Source organism: Gambusia affinis, linkage group LG11, assembly GCF_019740435.1.
Source record: "Gambusia affinis linkage group LG11, SWU_Gaff_1.0, whole genome shotgun sequence".
NCBI classification, from domain to species: domain Eukaryota; kingdom Metazoa; phylum Chordata; class Actinopteri; order Cyprinodontiformes; family Poeciliidae; genus Gambusia; species Gambusia affinis.
In genome coordinates, this window is record NC_057878.1 from 2,586,015 (window position 1) to 2,607,506 (window position 21,492).

General features: G+C 41.5%; 1 protein-coding gene across 1 annotated transcript; it reads left to right on the forward strand.

The window, feature by feature from the left end:
- Positions 1-732: 732 nt before the first annotated feature.
- Positions 733-20,982, forward strand: rftn2 (raftlin family member 2). The gene is made up of 9 exons (XM_044131119.1): positions 733-1,134; positions 13,178-13,358; positions 14,640-14,748; positions 14,850-15,024; positions 15,645-15,863; positions 17,388-17,494; positions 18,448-18,551; positions 18,632-18,713; positions 19,419-20,982. Exons 1-9 carry the CDS (start codon positions 996-998, stop codon positions 19,623-19,625), a joined length of 1,323 nt encoding a protein of 440 aa, XP_043987054.1. The 5' UTR covers positions 733-995; the 3' UTR covers positions 19,626-20,982.
- Positions 20,983-21,492: the final 510 nt, after the last annotated feature.

Sequence of the window (21,492 nt, forward strand, 5' to 3'; positions counted from 1 at the left end):
CAGCAGGAACTGGGTGACTTGAGAACTGTGGAATATAGAGCATGATCTGGACCTCAGACCTCTCAGAACTCAACCTCCAGCATAAAAATGACTTGAGGCAAGCAGCCAAGATAACACAGGAGAGGCTTCAGGCGCAGACTGAGGCTGTCCTTGATTGGCCGTCCAGGCCAAACCCTGGACGTAAATCCAGATGAACATTCCTGATAGTAAGACCTAAAACTGATGTTTCACTGATGCTGCTTGAATGAGCTCAGATGGATCTGCAGAGAAGAATGGGAGGAAGTGGCCAGAACAGGTGTGTGAAAATGAACCAAATGCTTCAGCAAAGGACCAGGGGGGGGGGGGGGGAGGGGGGGGGAGGGGTGAATATTTAAGCAAGTTCTTTTTTGCAAAAAAGGAAAAAAAAAAATCACCCAATATATTTGGTGTGAATTATTAAGGCAAAATGTATTCAATCCATTCAGAAACAAAACTGTAGCAACAAAATGTGTGTGCGTTTGTTTCGAATACCCTGAGTGTGAGGATGGGGAGAACCGTGTGAATACTTTCCGAACGATTTACACTCACGCTGCTATCTATTAATTTTACCACCATGCTTCATTACCCACCCAAATACTTTTAAGACGTTCCACATGTCATTTGATTCCTCATTGCTTTATTCTGAAGTTTTGGGCGGAAGTGATGTTTTTCCGCTCGTGAACTTGTTTACGGGGTGGAAACTTTTCCCCAGGAGAAGCGCGCGCTCTCTCCTGTCCATGCTCCCCAGCAACAGCATCCTCTGCTGCGGGACTCTTTAAAGTCAAACCCGCTGCGCTGGATGTTTCCTTCCTGTTGCTATCAGTCGTGCTTTGCATTCATCAATAAGGGATTATTAGCTCCGATGGAGCAGTGATGGAGCGGTCCCGTTAGAAGCTGAAGTCTCCACAGTCCACCGGCGGCGGGTCCTGAGTTGCTCCCACCCCGCTGAGAGGGCGCCTCTCCCCGCCTCAGGGAACATGGGCTGCGGCTTGAGGAAACTGGAAGACCCGGAGGACAGCAGTCCCGGGAAAATCTACTCCACCCTGAAGAGACCCCAGGTGGAGACCAAGACAGACACCGTGTATGATTATGTCCTGCTGGACTTCAGTTTGGAAGGTATACCTCGGAAACTCTTTACTTTGAATCGATTGGATTGATGAATGTAACCTCTCTAAAGTATTTCTCGCATATTTTTGTCATATATTTCATATTACAGTTTCGTAGCAAAATATTTACATATAATGGTGATTAATCTAAAATATTATGGGCGGATTTAAATTATTATGTAGTGTCTGGTATCATCAAATATGAAGTAATTTGTTGAAAAGTCGGTATGCTAAAAGTGGTTGTGTGCAGATGGAACATTGTTTAATGTCGTTTTCCTCGGAAATTTGTTATTTTGTTTGTTTGTTTTTATTAGTTGCCACTACCTTTCTTGGTCTAAGGACAGAAAAAGTTTAGTTCAGTGTGTGTGTGTGGACGCTTTTTTATTGTTTCAGTTTGGGGACAATGGTCTGAGATTTATGAAATTCTTATCCGCTAAAATCATTACATTGATTAATTGTAAGCGCAGCTCATCTCCCCTGCTCCGCAATAGAAAACACAGAATTATCGCATCGTGCAAGTTATTTTTCTGCATTATTTCTGAGAGAATTTGACATACTCTCGCTTCATCTGAAGCTACAGGCTACAACCCGCCTTAGAGGTTATGACACATCGGTCACACAAATGGCAAGCACGTGTTTTGTTTGTTTGTTTTATTCAAATAGTTAAAAGATGCCTGAGAGTCAAAATCCAGGGGAAAGTAACCCACACGTTCATGAATGGAGAGAGTTCAGTATTTTTCGGTACGATTTTGGATACATTCAAACTTTTTATGAATAAAAGAATCCGGGTCTCTCTCTAGTGAGCAACAAACCACCATAACACGACGAGTTATACACTCATCGTTATTCATAAATAATTGTCTTTTACTGAAAGGATTGCTAAATATGAGCAAAGTCTTTTAGTCATTTTGATTCAGTGGCATTACTGCAGTTAGATGCATCAGTCAAAACTTTACTGTTATAAATATATATATATAAAATATTTATATCATTGTGAAATTTGACATGTGGAAAATAAATTCGCTTAATGGAAACATGGCAACTTAAGAAAAAAAAATTCGTGATAAAAACTTTGACGCTAAGATGAGGTGTTTTTATTAGTTTTTGTTTGTTTGCTTGTTCTTGTTTTTTTTGACCGCATCAAAATTGGTTTATTTCACAAAAGTGCAATGGAAACACTTTTCTCCCCACATGACTATCGCATCATTTGAGTAACATGATCAACAACTGGATGTTGCCACTGGCACAAACCACAAAGAAGACATGAAGTTTTTTAACGACTTATTCACATATGATTTTAACTGCATATCTCGCCTATTGGAATTGCAAAATTTTATTTTTTTGTTTTGGCATTAGTGAAGTAAAAGTTTTGAACTGGCCACTGTATGATTTCTATGAGATCTCCAAGCAGGAAAATCATAAATGTTCTTTTATTCCCAGGACTGTTTAACTGTCTTAAATTTTGTCTGGGAAACAATTTTAATTTTCTCTCTGTTTTTTTTTTGGGGGGGGGCCTTAAAAGTATCCAACATTTTAATGATAGTGTCTGTTATATTTTATTGTGCCTATTAAGTGCAGTGAAAATAATATTTCAACAAGACAAAGTGAAACTAGCGCCTAAATTACTGTGTGAAATGACCAACCAGTCCTGAGATGCAGCAGACATTTCCTGGCAACAGAGACATTCATTCAGCCTGGCAAAAAAAAAAAGAAAATAGGTCACCAATGATTTTTTTTTCCTCTCTTCCTCTCCTGGCCCTCTCCCTCCAAACACACAAGGACACTCACTCATTCACACGTCTTCCCCTGCAGCCAAATGAAACTCCCTCCCTGACATGTTTAAAAAAAATAATAAAACACCTGCTGGGAAATGGAGTCTAATTTGAACGGCACTGAGGATAATCCCTTCATCTGGGGCTCCAACTGGCTGCTTTTGCCGTGACCTATTTGGAAGGAAACGGTGATTAAGTTGTGAATGGGAGCTGGGTGTGCAAACAGCAGGCCGGGGGGAAAAACGGTGAATCACAGAACGGAGAGCAGCTTCTAAAGTCAGAGATCAGGGAGGCTGAGCAGAAGTTCACTCCACTTTAGATTGTGCCGTGATATGCAAAGGTGCCGTTGATCGATTCGGTGACTGCAGTGATGAAGTTTTTACTCTTCATATAGTTTACATTCTGTAGCATGACATCAAATATAACAGCTTTCGCTCAGCTGATCTCCATGCAACACTACATGTGTTCTCTACTCTAAAGTCCCTTCTCCATTGTCAAGTCTCACTCTAGCTGGTTAATGTCTGGTTCGGTACCAGCCGAGTTGGGTGTGTCTCCACTGGCAGTGTGCTCCTCGCTATGTGGGTATGAATATGGGCAGGAATGTGGGAACGTGGGCGAGCAGGAGCTGTGGCCGGCGCGCCGTTGATGTCATGTTGCGTGTGTCCCGTTGAGCAGCCAGTTTCTCTGAAATGTCTTGGTATATTAGTTTGTTGCGGATTGACTCAGTTCAGTTCAGCTAGTTTTTATAGTGCCAATTCATAGCAAATGTTGTCTCACAGCACTTAAAAAAACAACAAAATCATTTCAATTCAATGACACACACATTCCAGTTCCAGTCAAACAGCACATTAAGCTCAAATTATTCACAGTACTTTAAAAAGTTTCTAAGGAAACCCAGCAGCTTGCATTGAGTGAGTAGCAGCGTTTTCGTAACAAAGTCGTGCAAAACTTTGTCAGTGCTATATCATAATGTGGAAAAGACACAATTTTGCAATTGCAGTGTTTCCATTAAAAAAGAAACACAGTGAACATCACGCGTGAATGATTTTGGTCATGTGATACGTCATTAATAAAACATGCCATGCCATCATCCTTCAGCTACTTCCTATCGCCCTCTCGTTGTTGATCATGTGACTCAAATGATGCGAAAAAACTGTATCCGTTGCAGTTTTGAGAAATAAGCCAATTTTGAAACAACCATTCTCACACAAAAGAAAACAACCTCATGCTAGTGCCAAAACTTTTAATCAAAAAACAAGTTTTGGTTGGGTTTTTTTGTTTGTTTCGGAAATGTCATGTTTCAATTAAGCAAATTTATTTGTGAAATGTCAAATTGTGCAATTTTATGGTCAATGGAAACACACCTACTGACTTGCAGCATTCTGTCCTCTTGAATGAACATGTAGCAAGAATTGCTTTTGTTGTGTTGTTGACTTTAGAGCCTTAAGCTTTACAGGACTTAAAGTTTTATCACGATATTTTGTGGTACTCTTGTTCTGACAATAAACGGGACGATAAGAACAACTTTTCTAGATAACTGTATGGCTCTGTCTGCATGACCAACACATTCTCACTCAAAGCCCCACAAACAAATACGGCTCTTGAAAAATTCCCATTTGTAAAACATTTCTATAGAACACCAGTCGCACAAAGAAGTGTGATTTGTAATACTAAGCAGCACACACTGTATTGAATCATATTTTCAAATGTATTGATATTCATTGATACTCTCATTGAACAAACAGCGGAGGAAATGGGAAAAATAACAATCCTGACAATACAGACAATTCCCATTCATCGATGGGAATTTATCGACAACGATAAATCAAAATTCTTTTCATGACAAGATTTTTATCACGATAAATAATAAACTATAAATGATGCGATAATTCCTGCCCCTGGATTAAATCATGTGAAGCAATTTGCTGATGGCTGGGGTGCTAATAACTATTAGCAATACAAGCCAATGGCATATTACGCTCTGTTTTATGCACTCCCACACACTACTCACACATAATGGTCTGCTACAATGAAGCATTTCAGATTGTTAAACTAATGCCAAGTTGACACAAAAAGCAGTTTTCAAATGATGATTTGTATTTGGCTCTATGTGAAAAAGTAATTGCCCTAAAACCAGATAACTAGTTGCACCAACTTTGGGTGCAATGAGTCTTTTACTTTATTGTGGTGCAATTGTGTTAATTAAGCCACAATAAAGGGATTTTAAGCTTAACAGACTCAATAAGTCTTGACTTTTACTGTCATTCCAAGACCTTCAGTTTGTTCTTTTCTTATTGGAAAGACTAAAACCATCTCACTACCACCACAATGTTTGACTGCAACATATGGGTTAGTGTGAATTATACTCGTGAATATTTATAGTAATAGTTTTCTCAGTTACCTTTCTGCATCTGATTCAGGACCATGTGGTAGAAAACCTTCCCAGTCGCGGGCTCTGCCCTCAGACACACGTATAAATAAAGCTTTTCACTCACAGAGCGTCTTCATGTGACTCGTCTGGATCCGAAAATACATGTGCTAAGTATTAAATAAATACAATTTTTTTCTTGTGTAATCATTTCAACTGCAGTTGGGAGTTTTCACCTGTAGAGAATCCTAACAGCAGACAGAGTTTCATCCTGATTCCTTTGTATACCCTCCTGATTCTCTATGTGAGCGAAGAGCATTAGGTGTTAATTGTCCACGTTTGTGACTTTGTTACAGGAAGGGTTCACTCGAAAGAAGAAAGGTGAGAATGACAGCATCACCCCAGCAGTTTTAGAACAGTGTGAAAACAGCTCACTTGCACTTTCTTTAATTGGACAAAAATGCTTTCACTGAGTGTGAAGCTCCATACTTGACAGAAAACAGAGATAACCTGTACTCTTCTATAGAATAGAATAGCCTTTATTGTCACACGGTGTAACTGTAATTTAGATGTAACTGACAGGATATTATGACATATAGGTTTGAAGTATTAAAAATGCCTAAAAAACAAAATTAAGAAGAAAATGCCATACAGTTAAGGACAAAATTATAACTTAAAATACTGAAAGGTTATCAAAAATAGCATAATCTGATCCAAGGAATGTCCAATTGAGTAGGATAATTTTAAAAAAAAGTACAAAATGTGCAGTTATTTGTGCATTAAAGACAACAGACAATTTACAACATATAAAAATAAAACAGTGCAAATACCAGTTCACCCAGTTTGTAGTCGTCTGCTTACAACTGGCATCGTCTTTTCAATCTGCCGAACTATTTCTTGCCAAGTAAATGATTTTAGTACAGCGCCACCCATCTGAAGCTAATGTCTGCCAACCAGCTCACACCATGTTTCCAGAATGAAGACACTCTCACTTCACAAACGTTCTGTCAGGATTCTCTCATCTGAAACCTAAGAAACAACACACACATCTCAAAGACGTGTCAGGATTTTATGTTAACCAAAATCCCCTTCACTTCCTCAGATAAAAGACCTAATAACTGTTATAACAGTGTTTTTGTAATATGCTAGCATACATAGCAAGACAGCAAACAATGGGAAGGCAGCTTTACATCACATTTTGCTATGAAGGAAGAAAAATGACTATTGCTTTTTAAAAATGGTTTTAGTCTAACAGACTATGATTTGGCTCCTTTAGGTGTTTCTATCTGTCATGTTGTGATAACTAAATCTTGATCCTATTCTGGAACACAGAGGTCAGATTTAAGATGTTTTCTTAAAGCAAAGCCAACCAGTGTTCATATAATGTGTCATGAAAGACCATACATACACTTGTATGATCAGCTGCTGTTCTATTTAACGAGCTCAGCTCACCGCCCTTCGATTCATGGAGACAAACTGACCTAAAAACATTCCAGTTCCACTTGAAGGTTCTGAGCTGCACTCAGAATCGATCAAATCAATCACTTCAACGGCTAAAAGTCGTCTCTGCTTCTCCTTGAAACTACCAAGCATTTCTGGGGCACACACAGTGAGAACACCCCCCCCCGTCCACCCCTCAGAGCTCCCAGGAAGCTTGGCCTTGTTTCACTTTGACTACATAGGAGACTTGATGTGGGGTCCTCATGACTGCACTGACTCTGCCTTCTCAGATATAATATATAGAATAAATGATATCCATACTGTATCTCTGTGAAGGGGAGGAAGCATCTGGACTCCAGCAGGACATTTAAAGTTATTGATCTCTTGATTGCAGACTGCTGAGTGTGGCCTCAGCTCAATAGCCACTTAGATCATTCTGCTTTTGTCCACACAAACACACCGACTCCCACCAGGCAGTGGAGCTCTGAGGTTTTAAGAGTGATCAATCTGAAGGATTATCTCTTGTCCTGTTTACCATTAAGGTGCCAACATTAGTTCTGTATGGAACAGTTTCTCCACCTCATTTTGCATTAAAGAAGAAATGGAATTAAAATCACACATGAATAAATTTGAATAAGTTATTAAAAGCGTTATGCGCCATCATCCTCCAACTACTTCCTGTCTTCTTCCTCGCTGTGGCAACATTCGGTTGGTGATCATGTGACCTGGGTGATGTTTCCATTGTAATTTTGCAAGATTACCCAATGGCTATGAGCATCCATCTCATAGCACCAAAATATTTGATCAGAAAACGAGTTTTTTCAAAATTTTTCATTAAGCAAATATATTTTCAAAATGTACAATTGTGCAGTTATATGATCAATGGAAAATGAGCTAATGATTGTTTCAAATTTCCAAAGTATAGAACAAATTTCTAGACTGTTCTCCATTTTGACTTTCCCATTATGCGTATCAGTTTTTCAATGAAAATTGATAGCAGATGGTATATCATAAGAGTATAACGTAAGGAAAACAATTTTTATCTTCACACACGTGGCATGTATCAATAATGCAGTGGTTAATATTCGGGTGGAGGTTAAAGGCAGCAGCAGGAGGTTCTCTGCACTCCCCTTTTAAGGGACCTAAAATCCTAGATTGTCTATGTTCACAGAGCAGGACTTGATGCTGAATTGCTTTTTTTATTTATTTTTTATTTTGCTGAAATCAGATTTCATATCAACATGGCATAATGATATACCCTCATCAAAAATGTACTTGAAGTGTTGCTTTGATTCTCTCATGTATGTTTGAGAAATCCTTTAATCTCCATGGCAACCATTGAGCTGTGCAGGGGGAGCACCGCTCCCCCGCAACTTCCCCATTCAACTCCTTCAGACTAGCCAGCAGCAATTAGCAAATACTTGGAGGAACTGAGCGTCTGATGAGCTCGTCATAGGAGCTACTTCTCAGTGGTACAAAACCTTGTTAAAGGGTTAATAGAGTGATGAAGGTGGAGTTTCAGAAAGAACTGGACTTTCTTAAAGAGACGCAGGCCCAATTTCAAGATGTTAATTTATAAAGTCAAATTTCTTTTAAGTTATATATACAGCATTTGTATAACAACTGAAGGTAACATAGTGTTATAAAATGGCACTATGTGGCTGGAAAGCACATAATTCTCCCCCTTTGAAGGGACTCAGGCCTTAACTCCACCTCTGTAGTTCACCCTGTGATGCTAGGGGATCATTTAGGCTGTAAGGCATTGCTTCGTGCTCGTTGGGGGTTATTTGTATCCATTCTGTGGTCTGCACTCTTCTGTGACACATGAAGGCCTTTCTGTAATCAGTTCCCTCAAACTGTCACTTCCAGTTTGCTCTTCATGGAGCTGTAGAAGCTCTCTGATTAACAGAGCATGCATCAGTACGATCCATTTTAACAAAAGAGGGAACGCGTCCGCCTTACCCCGGTCAGAAGTGGCCCTTGAAGTCTCGGCCTTCGTGTTCCAGTGCACACGGCCCCGTCGCACAGGCACTTTGATTGGAACCAGGGGTTAACGGCCAACATGAAGGGTGTAGATGATAGCAGGCAAGGACGTCTGTATGGGAGAGGGGCAGTATGGAGGGATTTACAGGGTGGAATGGTTTAACCTGACCCTGAGGTGTTTGGTAATCTTCTGAAAGGTGGTCAGACCTGCTGGGCCTCGGGCCACTCCGTCTGCCTCTAATCCCTGTCTGATCTCAGGATCCAGTCCTGGATTATTTCAGATTAAAGTCAGTTTTGCACATAATAAATTTAGAGCAGCTTTCAAGGACGGGGAAAGGTAACTCAGAACTGCTTTCTTTGTCTGCGTGACTCCAGAGGAATGGCATACAACAGGAAGTTGGTGCAGTGATGTAAAACAGAAGTATCACGAATGCTTTAGTTAGACCTGGATTAGCTTTTTTTAACGGCTCATCATCCATGGCAGCGGTGACCGGAAATAGAAAGTCTTCAGGAAGATCCGTCATTTCTCCCTGGAGCGCTAGACATGTTCATTTGTTTTGGTTGTATTTACCCACAATGCCCTGCGTTATAGTTTGTTTCCTGCTTTTAGAGCAGTCTCTGGTTTGCTAGGATTCACATATGTTCACATATTCGCAGCGCGTCAGAGTTCACCTCAACTGAACAGAGTCTGAGGTCCGTAGGAGGATCAGAGTTTGGGTTTTAGGTCCAGATCAGAGTTTGATTGGACCCAAACAAACCGGACTTTCTAGGCAAACTAACTGCTGGACTAAACTGGTGTGAATACACGTTACATTTTAATTAACGTTTCTATGTAAATGCATGACATCATAGCCGAGTGACTCATTTCCAGCTCTACTCTCATTGGCAGGTTGATGTATATGGTGTTTAATAATAATAATAATTATAAAAACTAGTAAGAACTACTGTACAAAACAAAACTCTTCATAAAGGAGAAATGGGAGAAATTAAACAGTCGTCATTTGTATTCTAAAATGGTTCAATCATTTTGACTTTTAGTTGATAAATACATTGAACAGAGTTAGCATAACCGTGTATACAGTTAGACTATGCTAAGCTAATCAAGCTACTGTAACAAACAGCCTGACCCAATAAGACAAAAAATCTAAATTCAGCAATAATTTTACCGTGGTTCAAAACCATCAGCTAACTTAATAATCATTGAAATAAAAAACAACCGTTGCCTTGATAGCAGAGTGCACCCATCATGGCTTCACATATTACTGATATTATAAAACGGAAGAGTTCAATCTAGAAACCCTGACTCTACATAAATGTTCTGCTTTTTCACCATAGAAACATAAAAAACAGAAAACCACCAAAAACCCGACATATTTGTGTTTCTGCCAAAGCTTTTGTCCGCAGCCGTGTATCACAGAACAGAACCAGGCTCCACAGATGTGTAGACGCCCCAAAGGTTTACAGATGTGCTCTGTGGTGTCTGTTATTACTGCAGCTTGTCCTTCCCTCCTCGTCCTTTCAGCTGAGATTTCTGCCCCTCTGAGAGGCAAGTTGTGCTTGTTGATGAATTGGTTTAAACAGAGGTTCAAGCCTCTTGTTTACAGTCGTGTCCCACGTTTGTGGGATGATGTCCACAAAAACTTGGCTGGGTAGAGTTGATCCTTTTTTTTATATTGTTGTTTTCTCTGCTCCTTGCTGCCAGGCAACGCCCTCTTTTGCTGGCCTTCACAGAAGCACTCATAAACTGTGGTCCTTGGCTCTGAACCTCCTCTCTCTTTCTCTGCTCCTTTTAAACTGCCTCCTTCTTCTCTAACCCCCTCCCCTCTTCTTCCTTTCCTCCTCCTCCTCCTCCACTCAACTTTTCTCCCACGCAGGCAGTTCTGAACAGAGGGCTCAGTGTCCGAGTGGATGGCAGGCAGTGGGGGACAGAGGAGGTGGAGGAGGAAAGCAAAATGTCGGAATAAAAGCCTGGTGTGGATGTGTTTTGGTGAGCCATCACGGCTCTCCTGGGACGGTTTGACTGTGGCGAAGGTCGCCCTCTCCTCTGGTGTCAACCCCAAACTCTGCTGGATGATAATCCCGGTAATCAGTGTGGGGCTGCCAGGCGTTAAAATCGATTATCAATTAATCCAATTCTTTTGGTTTTGAAGATTTCATTTTGGAAAAATCTAGATTTCTTTTTCACCAAAGCCGTCCTTTGATTTATATAGATCTGAGTGATGTCAGCTCATCTTACCAACCATGTTGTTTGATTCATGGGATGACATTAACCTTTATGTCTTCCTTTAGTTTCATGACCTACATCTTCCTGACGTCTCCTGCTCAAATGACAAGTTTCAATGCAGGATGGGGAGTTGAAGTCAACCCATCAATTTAGCATCCAAATGCATCTTGGGAGGTAGTGAGCTCATAAACACAAGAGTAAGGGCTGTGACAAACACAAAGCAAAGAGCAGCAGAACAAACCCACAGAGCATGAGCACACTGATCTTAGCTGCATTTCCTTTACAAATGTGCACAAATTTTTGCATGTCGAACAAATAAAAATTCTCCGTTGTAAGCCACGCCCCTTTTGATTCCGATCTGGTGATTCAGATCACCAGCCGTATGATGTGAAAGCAGACATACACCGTGAGCTCGCCAGAAGAACTTTTATGATGTTAAGGGACAAAGTGATCTGTAATCTGTGATCTGAATGACGTGGCAACTTCTAATCACTGACAGAACAAATAAAAAGCCAGCAATGTTACTGCTTTTGATTGACCGCTAGATCTTTTTAAGTCTGGGTTTTACATTGGAGCCAAGCTTCCTGAACTGGGTCTGCTTGAGGTGCCAAACAAAGTACTCATAGTTTTTTGGAACTTTGTGAAATATACAATCATCATATTGATGGCAAGCTGTAATTTAAAGTTAACAGTTTTTAGTCTGAGGTGACCTAATCCACACTTTTTTGGAGTTTTCCTGTAAGTAACTACGTTAAGTAGCCTGCTGAATCACAAACCACTTTTTAGCACCTGGTTCTTTCATGATCTGTGGGAGTAAATTGATACCAAAACCCGAATAATGTTTTCATTCAGTTTCCTGTAGTGTTCAAAACACAGATGAAATTTAGAACATCTTAAAATTTGTAGGAACCTTGGGTCTTCTCCATGTGACGGTTCTTGGTTCCTCTTGGTCTCTCCATGTTCCAGCGTCTGACTTGCAACTCGAATCCGTCGCTGCTTCATCTACCTTTGAAGGTAGGAATTCCTGTGGGCAGTAAAGCCCACAGGAATTCCAGTAAAATGCAGCAGTGTTTACCCCAGCGCCATCTTTACTGGTTGGGTCTAATGGGAACCAGTGAGACCACAGTGATGTCAGCTGTACGCCGGACTCCCAAACCTCTGGTTGTTTGTTGGTTAGAGAGCGGTGGGAGTGTTGTTGTGTGGAATGCTCCCACTACCCCACACACACATACACACACACTGTTTATGGACCTCATGTTAACTTAAGCACATGTTCTGTAGCTCTCACTTTCTTCCTGGTAAAACAGGCAATCAACTAAAATGTAAAAAAATAATGTCTGTGTAGTTTAACTGCTGGGCTTCAATCATTACTTTGACTCCAAGCTTGTCTGAAATAAAAACCATAGAACGACTCAAAGAGAAGTCCCAGTGGAAGGAGAATACGACTGTAATTACTGCTTTGATTACCAAAGAAAAGAAGAAAACATTCAGATCTTTAGATGCATTAAAGGAGAAATGCAAAGGTGATCAACATAAAAAGCACACAGGTTAAACTGATTAAAACCTATTTAAATTTCTCTTTAGCATTTGTATAAACAGCTCCATAAATATTTTTTTCAGCTTTCCTATTAAGAAGGAGCAGAGGCAACATCCTGCTGCGCACTGAAAAACAAGAATGGAGCTCCAACTTATAAAAAAAAAAAAAAGACTTGAGTTAATTTGTTAACTTCATTTATGTAAGTTTGTTTAATGTGACAACTTTGTAAACTTGGTATGTTTTCTTGGGAGAAACTTAATTTGATTACTTGTAACAAATTACACCAATTTATTTGAAGTGTCATGACCAGCTTTCTTTTTTCAGTGCATGAGAGAGCATTCGCTTTAAAACAGTGTTACAACAAAGACAAAACAATTGGAGTTGACATTTTCAGCTGGCTTAGCATTCTATATTTGTGATTCAGTTCGTTGCTGAATTCAGCCTTCCTATTATCTCCATTAAGCCTTGCTCTCTCACAGCCTGACTGAAGCCTAGACTTTATGTCATAGAAAAGAGTTTACTATTCAGTGCAATTATTCCATGATAAAAGAGGAAATACTACTAAAAAACTGCATTTACTAATATATCTGTAATTAATAACATTATTTAGTTCTTCAGCATATTTAGTCAAAGATATTGAGAGCCATTGCTGGAGGTCCAAAGAGCCTGTGTGGCTCCAGCACCTCAGGTTGCCGACCCCTGACCTGTCCTAACTGTGTGTCCCCACAGGCAGCCGTCCCACTGTCCAGTATGTGTCCTCCCTGTCTGAGCTGCCTCAGGCCCTGCAGTCCTTCTACACTCAGGGCTACGTCCTGGCCGCCCTCCACCCCATCATCCTGTCCCTGGGCCGGAGCCGCTCGCTGCCCTTCAGCCTGCTCTACCGCGCCGTCCTGGCCCGTCCCAGATCCAGGTACGCCAGCCTACGACCCGAACCGGATCACACACCCCCCTACGCCCAACAGTCACATCCGTGCCATGGAGCGACACAATGAAAGATAGATGAGGTCAGCTGCATATTTAATAGGAAGTTTTAGATGGAGGTCAGACTGGAGGAGGAGGAAATGTTTTGGTCTGAGTTGTATTTTCTACGGATTCTATTGGCTAGAAATTTACTCAACAACAGGGGTGTTTGAGCAGCCAATGAGGAGGCAGAGTGTCTGAACTCTGATTGTGGGTTGGCTGTAATGCTGTAACTATCATGGATTTATTGTAAGAAGGACAATGTGTACTGTGTCATCAACCAACACAGAGCGGCATATCCTTGTGAAGTGAAAAAACTAATTCTATTAATTTTTTTAAGTGTTAAAACCCAGAAACAATATTTAATAGAACTACATTTTGCTTGGTGTATGTCTGTAGCTGGTTTGGACACGTTACAGCTGAATTCTCTGTCCTTTCTTCTGCTTTGACTGAGCCAGTCTAATACATGGTTCTCTAGTTGTGGTACAAGTGCCACCAGTATCACATGAGCTGTGAACAGTAGGACTCAGAAGAAACAATGTGGTCAAACATTTGTACAATGAATTCAAGGCTTATCAAACACTGTAAACTAAACAGTAATGTAAAGCTACTGAGCTTTAGCAGCTAAAGAGATGTGGCAGCCATGTTGGATTTAGAGCTGTGGATTGCAGGGATATATTCAACTTTGCAGCTGGAATATAGAACTCAAACTTCAGACGGCCCTCCTGTTTTGTTTTTCCCCAAGACGTTTTGACTTTGGCTCAAATGGAACAAATAACTGTTTTATTGCTGTCTTAAAATGGTGTTAGACACGTTATGGTGATACTTGGGAAACTTTGTGTTGACTGAGGTGGTAATTGTTTTTTTTAAAAATCTAATCTAAACCATTCCATTGTAGCTCTAGCTGGATGTCCATCCAGGTCTTTGAGTAAGCCATTTTAGTACATGAATATGCTTTGTTCTATGTTATTCCATCTTAGCTTTGTCTGTGTGTTTGTGATCATTGTCCTCCACCCGGCTCACTAGTCGTCTGCAGCCTCTAGCTAGCAGGTTTTCTTACAGGTTTGTCCTTTATGTAGCTCCATCCATTCTATCAATTCAGACTCATTTCATGAAATTCAGATTATTTATAACTTGAATTCATCAGTAGATGCTCTCTGTGCAGGTTTTTATTGACCAAATTCTGAATTTGACATTGGTGTTTTATTTCCTTCTTTTTCGGTGCTTTCAGCAACCAGATTGCGTCCACGTGCCACAGCGCGCCGGTGCTGAGGGTGGAGGAGTGGCCTTTACCCGGAGACTCGCTAACTAGCGACACGGTGCGGGCGCTGATTGACAGGGTCAGACAGCTCCTGGAACCACACTTCTGAATATTCAGCCTCAGTAAAAGCCCCGGACGCTTTGGGTCTAACTTAGCTCGCGTGTGGTGTGCGTCCTGCAGGTGAACAGCAGCGCACGAGGAGGGGTTCAGTTCGTTGGCTCCGTCCTGCAGCAGGTGAGCGGCGTCACCAACGGGCGCGTGCACAGCCCCAAAAGAGGCTGCCGCTCCCCGCCTCGTACGCCGCCCCAAACACCACCTGGAGACAGAGAGCAGGAGGAGCACACCTACAGTCCAGGTGTGGCCCTACATAAAGTAATTTACTGTTGTACTGTCGTGATAACCGATAAACGTAACAATAAGAACTACTAGTTTCTGTTTTAGCGAACTGTGCTAGCACAGCAGTCATAGCCGCACAAACACAAATACTCTAGAAAATTATTCCCATTGGTAATGTTCTTCTTTAGGACGCCATTCACATAAAGAGTGTGATTTGCGTCACTAAATTCCACACAGCAACTTCATTTAATCATATTTGGTAATTAATTATTTATTGATACTTTTGAACAAACAGAGAGAATAGTAAATCTAACAATACCAAAAATATGGACAGTTTGGAGGCGGTTTAAAACGTCATTAATCGGAATGTATGGCGACAACGATAAATCAGAGTTGTTATAATGCCAAAATTTATCAGGATAAATGATATAAAAATGGCCACCACTAGCTGGATTTACTCTGTGTTGTTCAGCAGGGTGTTGGAGCTAAACTTAAGTATCTAAGGGCAATGTAAATAAAGCAACATTTCAAATACTAAAGAAGGATTCTTAGCTTTTGAAAAAGCTCTGTTGTAATGCATGTAAAGCTTAAAGCACCTGTTCCTGCTCATAAACCCACATTTCCTGTCTGCTCCTGAAGACTTGAGTCTGCTGGTCTTCTTCCATTCCTGGGCCCCAGGCTGCGTTCCTCTGGACTCGTTGGGCTGTCAGTACCACCAGGGGGCGCTTTCTATGCGGGTCTCCAGAAAGGGCCAAGTGGTCAGTGCGCTGGAGGCCGACTGGCTGGAGCTGACCGCTGCTTACTACCGCAAAGGCTGGACGCTGGTCGACTCCTTCGTGTACTGGGACACACCTAAAGGTTGGTCTGAAGCTGCACAAGCATGGGGGCATGGTGGGGTTAAACCCTTCAGCAAAACTGTTTCAGAGAAACGTTTCGGGTAAACGCTCAAGCAGTGGTGGTTCTAACAGGAATTGTGCCCTGGGCAAACCCTCCTTCTACTGCCCCCAACCTAATAAAATGCAAGCAATGATCTGGGGGGGGGGGGGGGTTTAGCAGAAAGCAAGGAAAACTTGTAGATATATTTTATTATTTTCTTATTCTTGGGTGTCACCTCCCCTTGGTGCTGCCCTGTGCAACTGCCTACATAGCCCACATCGAAAACACCTAGTGCACCTGAGAAAAACAAAACACACACACACTCGTTCAAAAATCTGCATTTCACTGTTCTATGGACCTCTAGATTATTTTTCCTCTGGGTTTAGAACAGGGTGTGTATTTAATCTGTGATAATCCAGTCCAGACTTTTCCCATATTCCAGCTTTTAACTGATTTAAATTTGTCCAGATGCCAGAAAAGGCCACACTGTTGAATCAGCAGCGTGTTGTCATGATTTGAGCCCAAGTAAGGATCAAGTTAAAGAAGAGAACTGATAAGAGTTTGGTGGGTCCAGTTTTATATTGTCCTCAGAAGGCTTTTTCATTAAATGAAAGCATAAAATGGACGCCGTAGCTGCTTCCATGCATGCATTGGATTCCTGACATACTCTGGAGTCGTTCCAGAGGGGTGCTTCCTGTTTTAATCATCTGGATGTTTGTTGGGATCTTTCCCCAGCCCCTGTAGCCTGCTGGAAGCTTTGGGGATCTCTGCTACTGTTCTGGTGGGAGAGGCTGCCCCTCTGCTGCTCCCGGACACGTCCTTGTTTGGACCCAAGAGTTCAGGACGTTATTTATTCATTTACCAGCTTCACAGGGGTGAGCATCGCATCTGGTGCATGATGCGAATGTCAGCTGTTCGGCACAGCAACAGGAAGTGAGGTCGTTGAGGTCTGGAGGACGCTCCAATTTTAGATCCAGTGGGGAAGAGAGAGGAGACAAAACAGGAAGTGGCTGATTTTGGTGTGTAGGAATCTGGAAGGAATGGGGAAAAAAACTGGTTGATGGGACTTCCTGAGCCTCTGTTGGCTCAAACACACACACACACACACACACACACACACACACACACACACATAGACTCTCTGTACTTATAAGCACATGGAACGTTTCAAGCAACTTTATTTTAATGCTGCAGTTTGTAACTTTCATTAAAAAAGAAAATTAACCTAGTTAGATATTTGCATTAGATGAATGGAACAAAACGGCCCAAACTTTTATTAGATCCCCTCATTTCAAACACACACATGGGAGCTGTCAACCTATTTCTAATAACTGGGTCATTTTAACTCATCACACTCAGCTACACTCATTTGAGGTTCATCCACTGCTAACACAATAGCACAGCTTGTGTTTCCTGCAGTCAGAGCTCCCCCTGGTGGCGAATCAGTGAAGCAAATCATTAAAAACCCAAAGTTGAAATGTGTGTGTGTGTGTTTGTGTGTCGCAGGTGAACCGGTTCCCAGATCTCTGGAGGGACTGTTTGTGTACGAGGAGCGGAGCACCGCCCCTCCCCCTAACGACACCATCGTGGTGGAACAGTGGACCGTCATCGAGGTGGGTCACTCCAAAGGTCACGGAAATGTGACCTTTAAGGGTTCACAGGGTGTGTTTTCCTGGTTCACACCAGAACCGTCTGGATCAAGTTCTTATTGTTAAACAGATTAACTGGGGTGAACATAAACACACACCACATTACTCTTGACACCCCTAAATAAAATCCAGAACAACAATCTGGCTTCAAAAGTCATCTAACAAAACCCTCAGCCCCCAAGCTAATGTTTTTTCCTGGTAGATGTTTTGATATTTCCCTCGCAAACCATAATTAATTAATTTCAAAAACCATCCAATGGTTGTTTCTGGATAAAAGAAACAGCCAGAAATGAACTTGTATGTCCATTTTCACTTCATCCATCCATTTTCCGTTCACCCTTGTCTCTTAATGGGGTGAGGAGGGTTGATGGTGCCTATCTCCAGCTACGTTCTGGGCGAGAGGCGGGGTCACCCTGGACAGGTCGCCAGTCTGTCGCAGGGCATCAGAAACAATGTTTTCCTGAATTTCTCCTTTGTGAGACAAGATTATCTTCTATCGCCGTCTTCACCAAGTTATTTTAACTTATATTTTATAGTACTGATTGAAAACCAGATTCCATTTTATATTAAAAAAAATAATCATTTTAAAATATATGATTTATTGGAATCAATAAATTCCAGTGGTGGTAAACGGAATTGGTTGGACCAATGTATATTTATCCATCATAGTCAAAGTCTGTGCAAAGCTGGCAGAGACATACCTCCAAAAGATCTGACTCTACAAAGAATTCACTTAGAGGGACTGATTATTGATGCACGCCACACTTTTCAGATTTTTACTTGTTAAAATCTTAAATATTTCTGTTTTACCCTCAGCTATTGCATAGAGAGCAACTTGTGACAGAGAAATGAAATGAAGAGCTCTGTGCTTTCAGCTACATATTGATCTGTAAGTGTTGGGTCTGTGGTGTGTTCAGGGCTCTGACGTGAAAACGGACTACGGGCCGCTGCTTCACACCCTGGCTGAGTTTGGTTGGCTGCTCACCTGCGTGCTGCCCACCCCCATCATTCGACACGACAGGTGGATACCGAGTGGGTTGATGCATGGCGTTATGTGAGGCACCTCTGTCTGCTAATGCGTTTGTTTTTCCGTTTCCGCAGCGACGGGAACCTGGCCACAAAGCAGGTGGTGTTCCTGCAGAGACCGGTCAGGACCTCCACATCCGGATGTCTAAAGAACCAGGTGGGATGAAACAAAGATCCTTAACGTCCTCAGACGTAACGAAACGAGCACAATCATTTCCATTTGAAAGATTTAGCGTTTTTCTTTTTTTCTACCAAAAACTGGATGACAACAGTCCTCAGTTTGTCCTTCGTTTTTATCGTCCAGCAAAATTTGTTGCCATGACAGGCCTATGAATTGGCTGAGTTAATTCTAGGAATACACTGATTGCAATTTTCTGGCCAATCATTGATATTTAATTTTCAAAAATATTTTTGGGCTCCAGTTGATTAAAAGGTTTCTTGCACTAAGATGAGGTGGGGGTTTTTCTGGCCCTATGGAAATTATTTTATTTCACAAAGCCCCAGGAAACACTTTTTTTACATGAGTCATGTTATCAACCACCCCATGGTACCACTGGCAGAAATGACAAGAAGACGACAGGAAGTATCAAGTGGGTTGATGGGGCGGGATGTTTTTTATCGACTTATCACATGGGGTTTTAATCGTGTTTCGTATTTAGTGGAATTTTTCAATTGCAAAATTGTGTTTCTTTTACATTAGTGGAAAACCAGCAAAGTTTTGTGCACATTTCTAATGGAAACGCAGCGAATGTTTAAGCGGATCTCGTCACCGTGAAACTCGTCATTTCATGGTCAGAATCAGTTTTGAGGCGGATCAGTTTCCGGTTGTTTCTTGACGCTCCTCTTCCTCTCGCCTCCACAGACGGTCTCGGCGCACAGCGACGTGTCGAGTCGCTCCGTGAGCCGCGTGGTCAGCAGCTCCGCCCCCACAGAGGATCTCTCCCCCGCCGCGGGCGGAGGCATCGGGGGCTTCCCGGTTTTCGGAGGCGGTTACTCCGGCTCCCTGTCCCACCTGGAGGAAGGGGGCTTTGAACAGGAGGAGGGGAAGGCCGAGGTCACCTGCATGTGAGCAGGAAGGAAGCTGACTCAGCACTTTCTGGGCTGATTTTATTAAAGCCATAATATTAAGAAGGAACAAGGAGCTGCAACACTTTATGACTTATTTTTGATCTGACAGCGAAAGAAGGGAAAGCTGCTCCACTGCTCAGACCTGAATTTCTTCATCATCAAATTTCATCTCCATCTTTACTGCTCAGTATTTCTTACAGAGGTCCTTCAGTCTGGTGCCTGAGACACAAATAACTGTTCAGATGTCTTTTACATGGTACTGCTAATACGCTGCAGCGGAACTATTTTTTAGTTTTTATTTCAGTCCAAGGTATTCTGTAATTAAAGTGACTGTTGTGGCTTAAGCAGGGATTTGACAGATGTCAGTGCTGTAACGGATCTATTGCTGTTGTGATCCACTTGAAGATTAGAGAGAAATGGAGCTGCAAGAGGTTGGGAAAAAAATCATTCTTGTTGCAGAAATGCTGAAGTATTGGTGCTCTGCTCACGCTTCACATGAGAAGCCTAAGTTAGACTTTGTACAAGTGTACATACCATTGGAACTTTTTACATTTTCTTCTGAAAGGATAGAATTGGGATGTTGTTGTAGATCAACACATTTGTCAAGTGGATGAACAATGAACTAGATTTTTTAGGTTTTTCTGTGTAAAACTTTAAAAGGAATCAATTATTTTCCTTTAACTTCACAGTAATACGTTGTACTTTGGGTTGATCTTTTGGAGGACAAAATATCCCAATAAAACACACAAGTACTTGACCTTGTATTATTGCATTACTACAAGGTTTGTAGTCATAACATGACACAACTTCTTCTTTTTTTTAAGTTTCAGGAGGTGTGAATACTTTTGCGATTCACTTTAAGTTGTTTTTTGTTGGGTTTTTTTTGAGAGAGAGAACAAGTAAAATGGACTGATGGGAAGAACCAATAACTCCAGATGTCAGTAGTGTCCCAGCTCTTCCTTTTTTTTAGGAACTTCTACATTCATTTCTGTCGCTGTTGATGCTTTTCTTGTGTAATGTACATGTGCACTCTTCTTACTGAAGTTGAGAGAGGACGTTTTCAGCATATGCTTTTTTTCCCAATGGTTTTCTCAAGATGTCAATTTTCCGTTTTCCACATATTCTTTTCCCCCATGGTTTTCTCACGATAAGTACATCTGGATCATATCACAGGATGACTGGTGTGTGTTAAACCTGATTTCATTCTACACTAAGCTCGTCGCCGTTGCATGGATTTGAAGCACAATTCATTATTTTGAGAAAACCATTGGGAAAAGTATATGGAGAAAATGGCCGCTCTTGGCTTGTGTACCGGTACTCTTCTTGTAATCAAAGATTAACAGAATTCCACCTATCAACAAGTGTTCATACTCGCGCTTCATCTTTAATTCTTATCATCTGATTAGCAGTGACCACTGTGGTCAGCAGGTGGCACTATTGAGAAGTCCAACTACGTGCGTGGTGTTGGTCACCATCTGGGAAAAATGCAAACTAAATGTTTTCTTCGTGTTTCTGTTATTTACTGAAGAACAAAGTCTTTTCTCAAGTTTCAAAGGTTTTTATTAGATAATATATTAAAAGACAAACCCCCACACCTCTCTCTAAACGTGTTGGCCTCTCCACCTGCTGTTGGAGGCAGGAACTTTCACAGGCAAGCTTTCCCATACATTATATGATTTTATCAGGATTCTTCGCTGTCACCAACACACCAGTCATGATAGCTTCCAGCTGTTCTCTGATCAATCAGATAGGAGAACTGCAGCAGTCCACTCTTTCATTTCCTCTAGTTTCCGTCTGTCCCTCAGGCTTTTCTTGGACAAAAACGTCTTAGTTCCTGTTCCATCACTGAGTCAAAGGTTTACACGGCT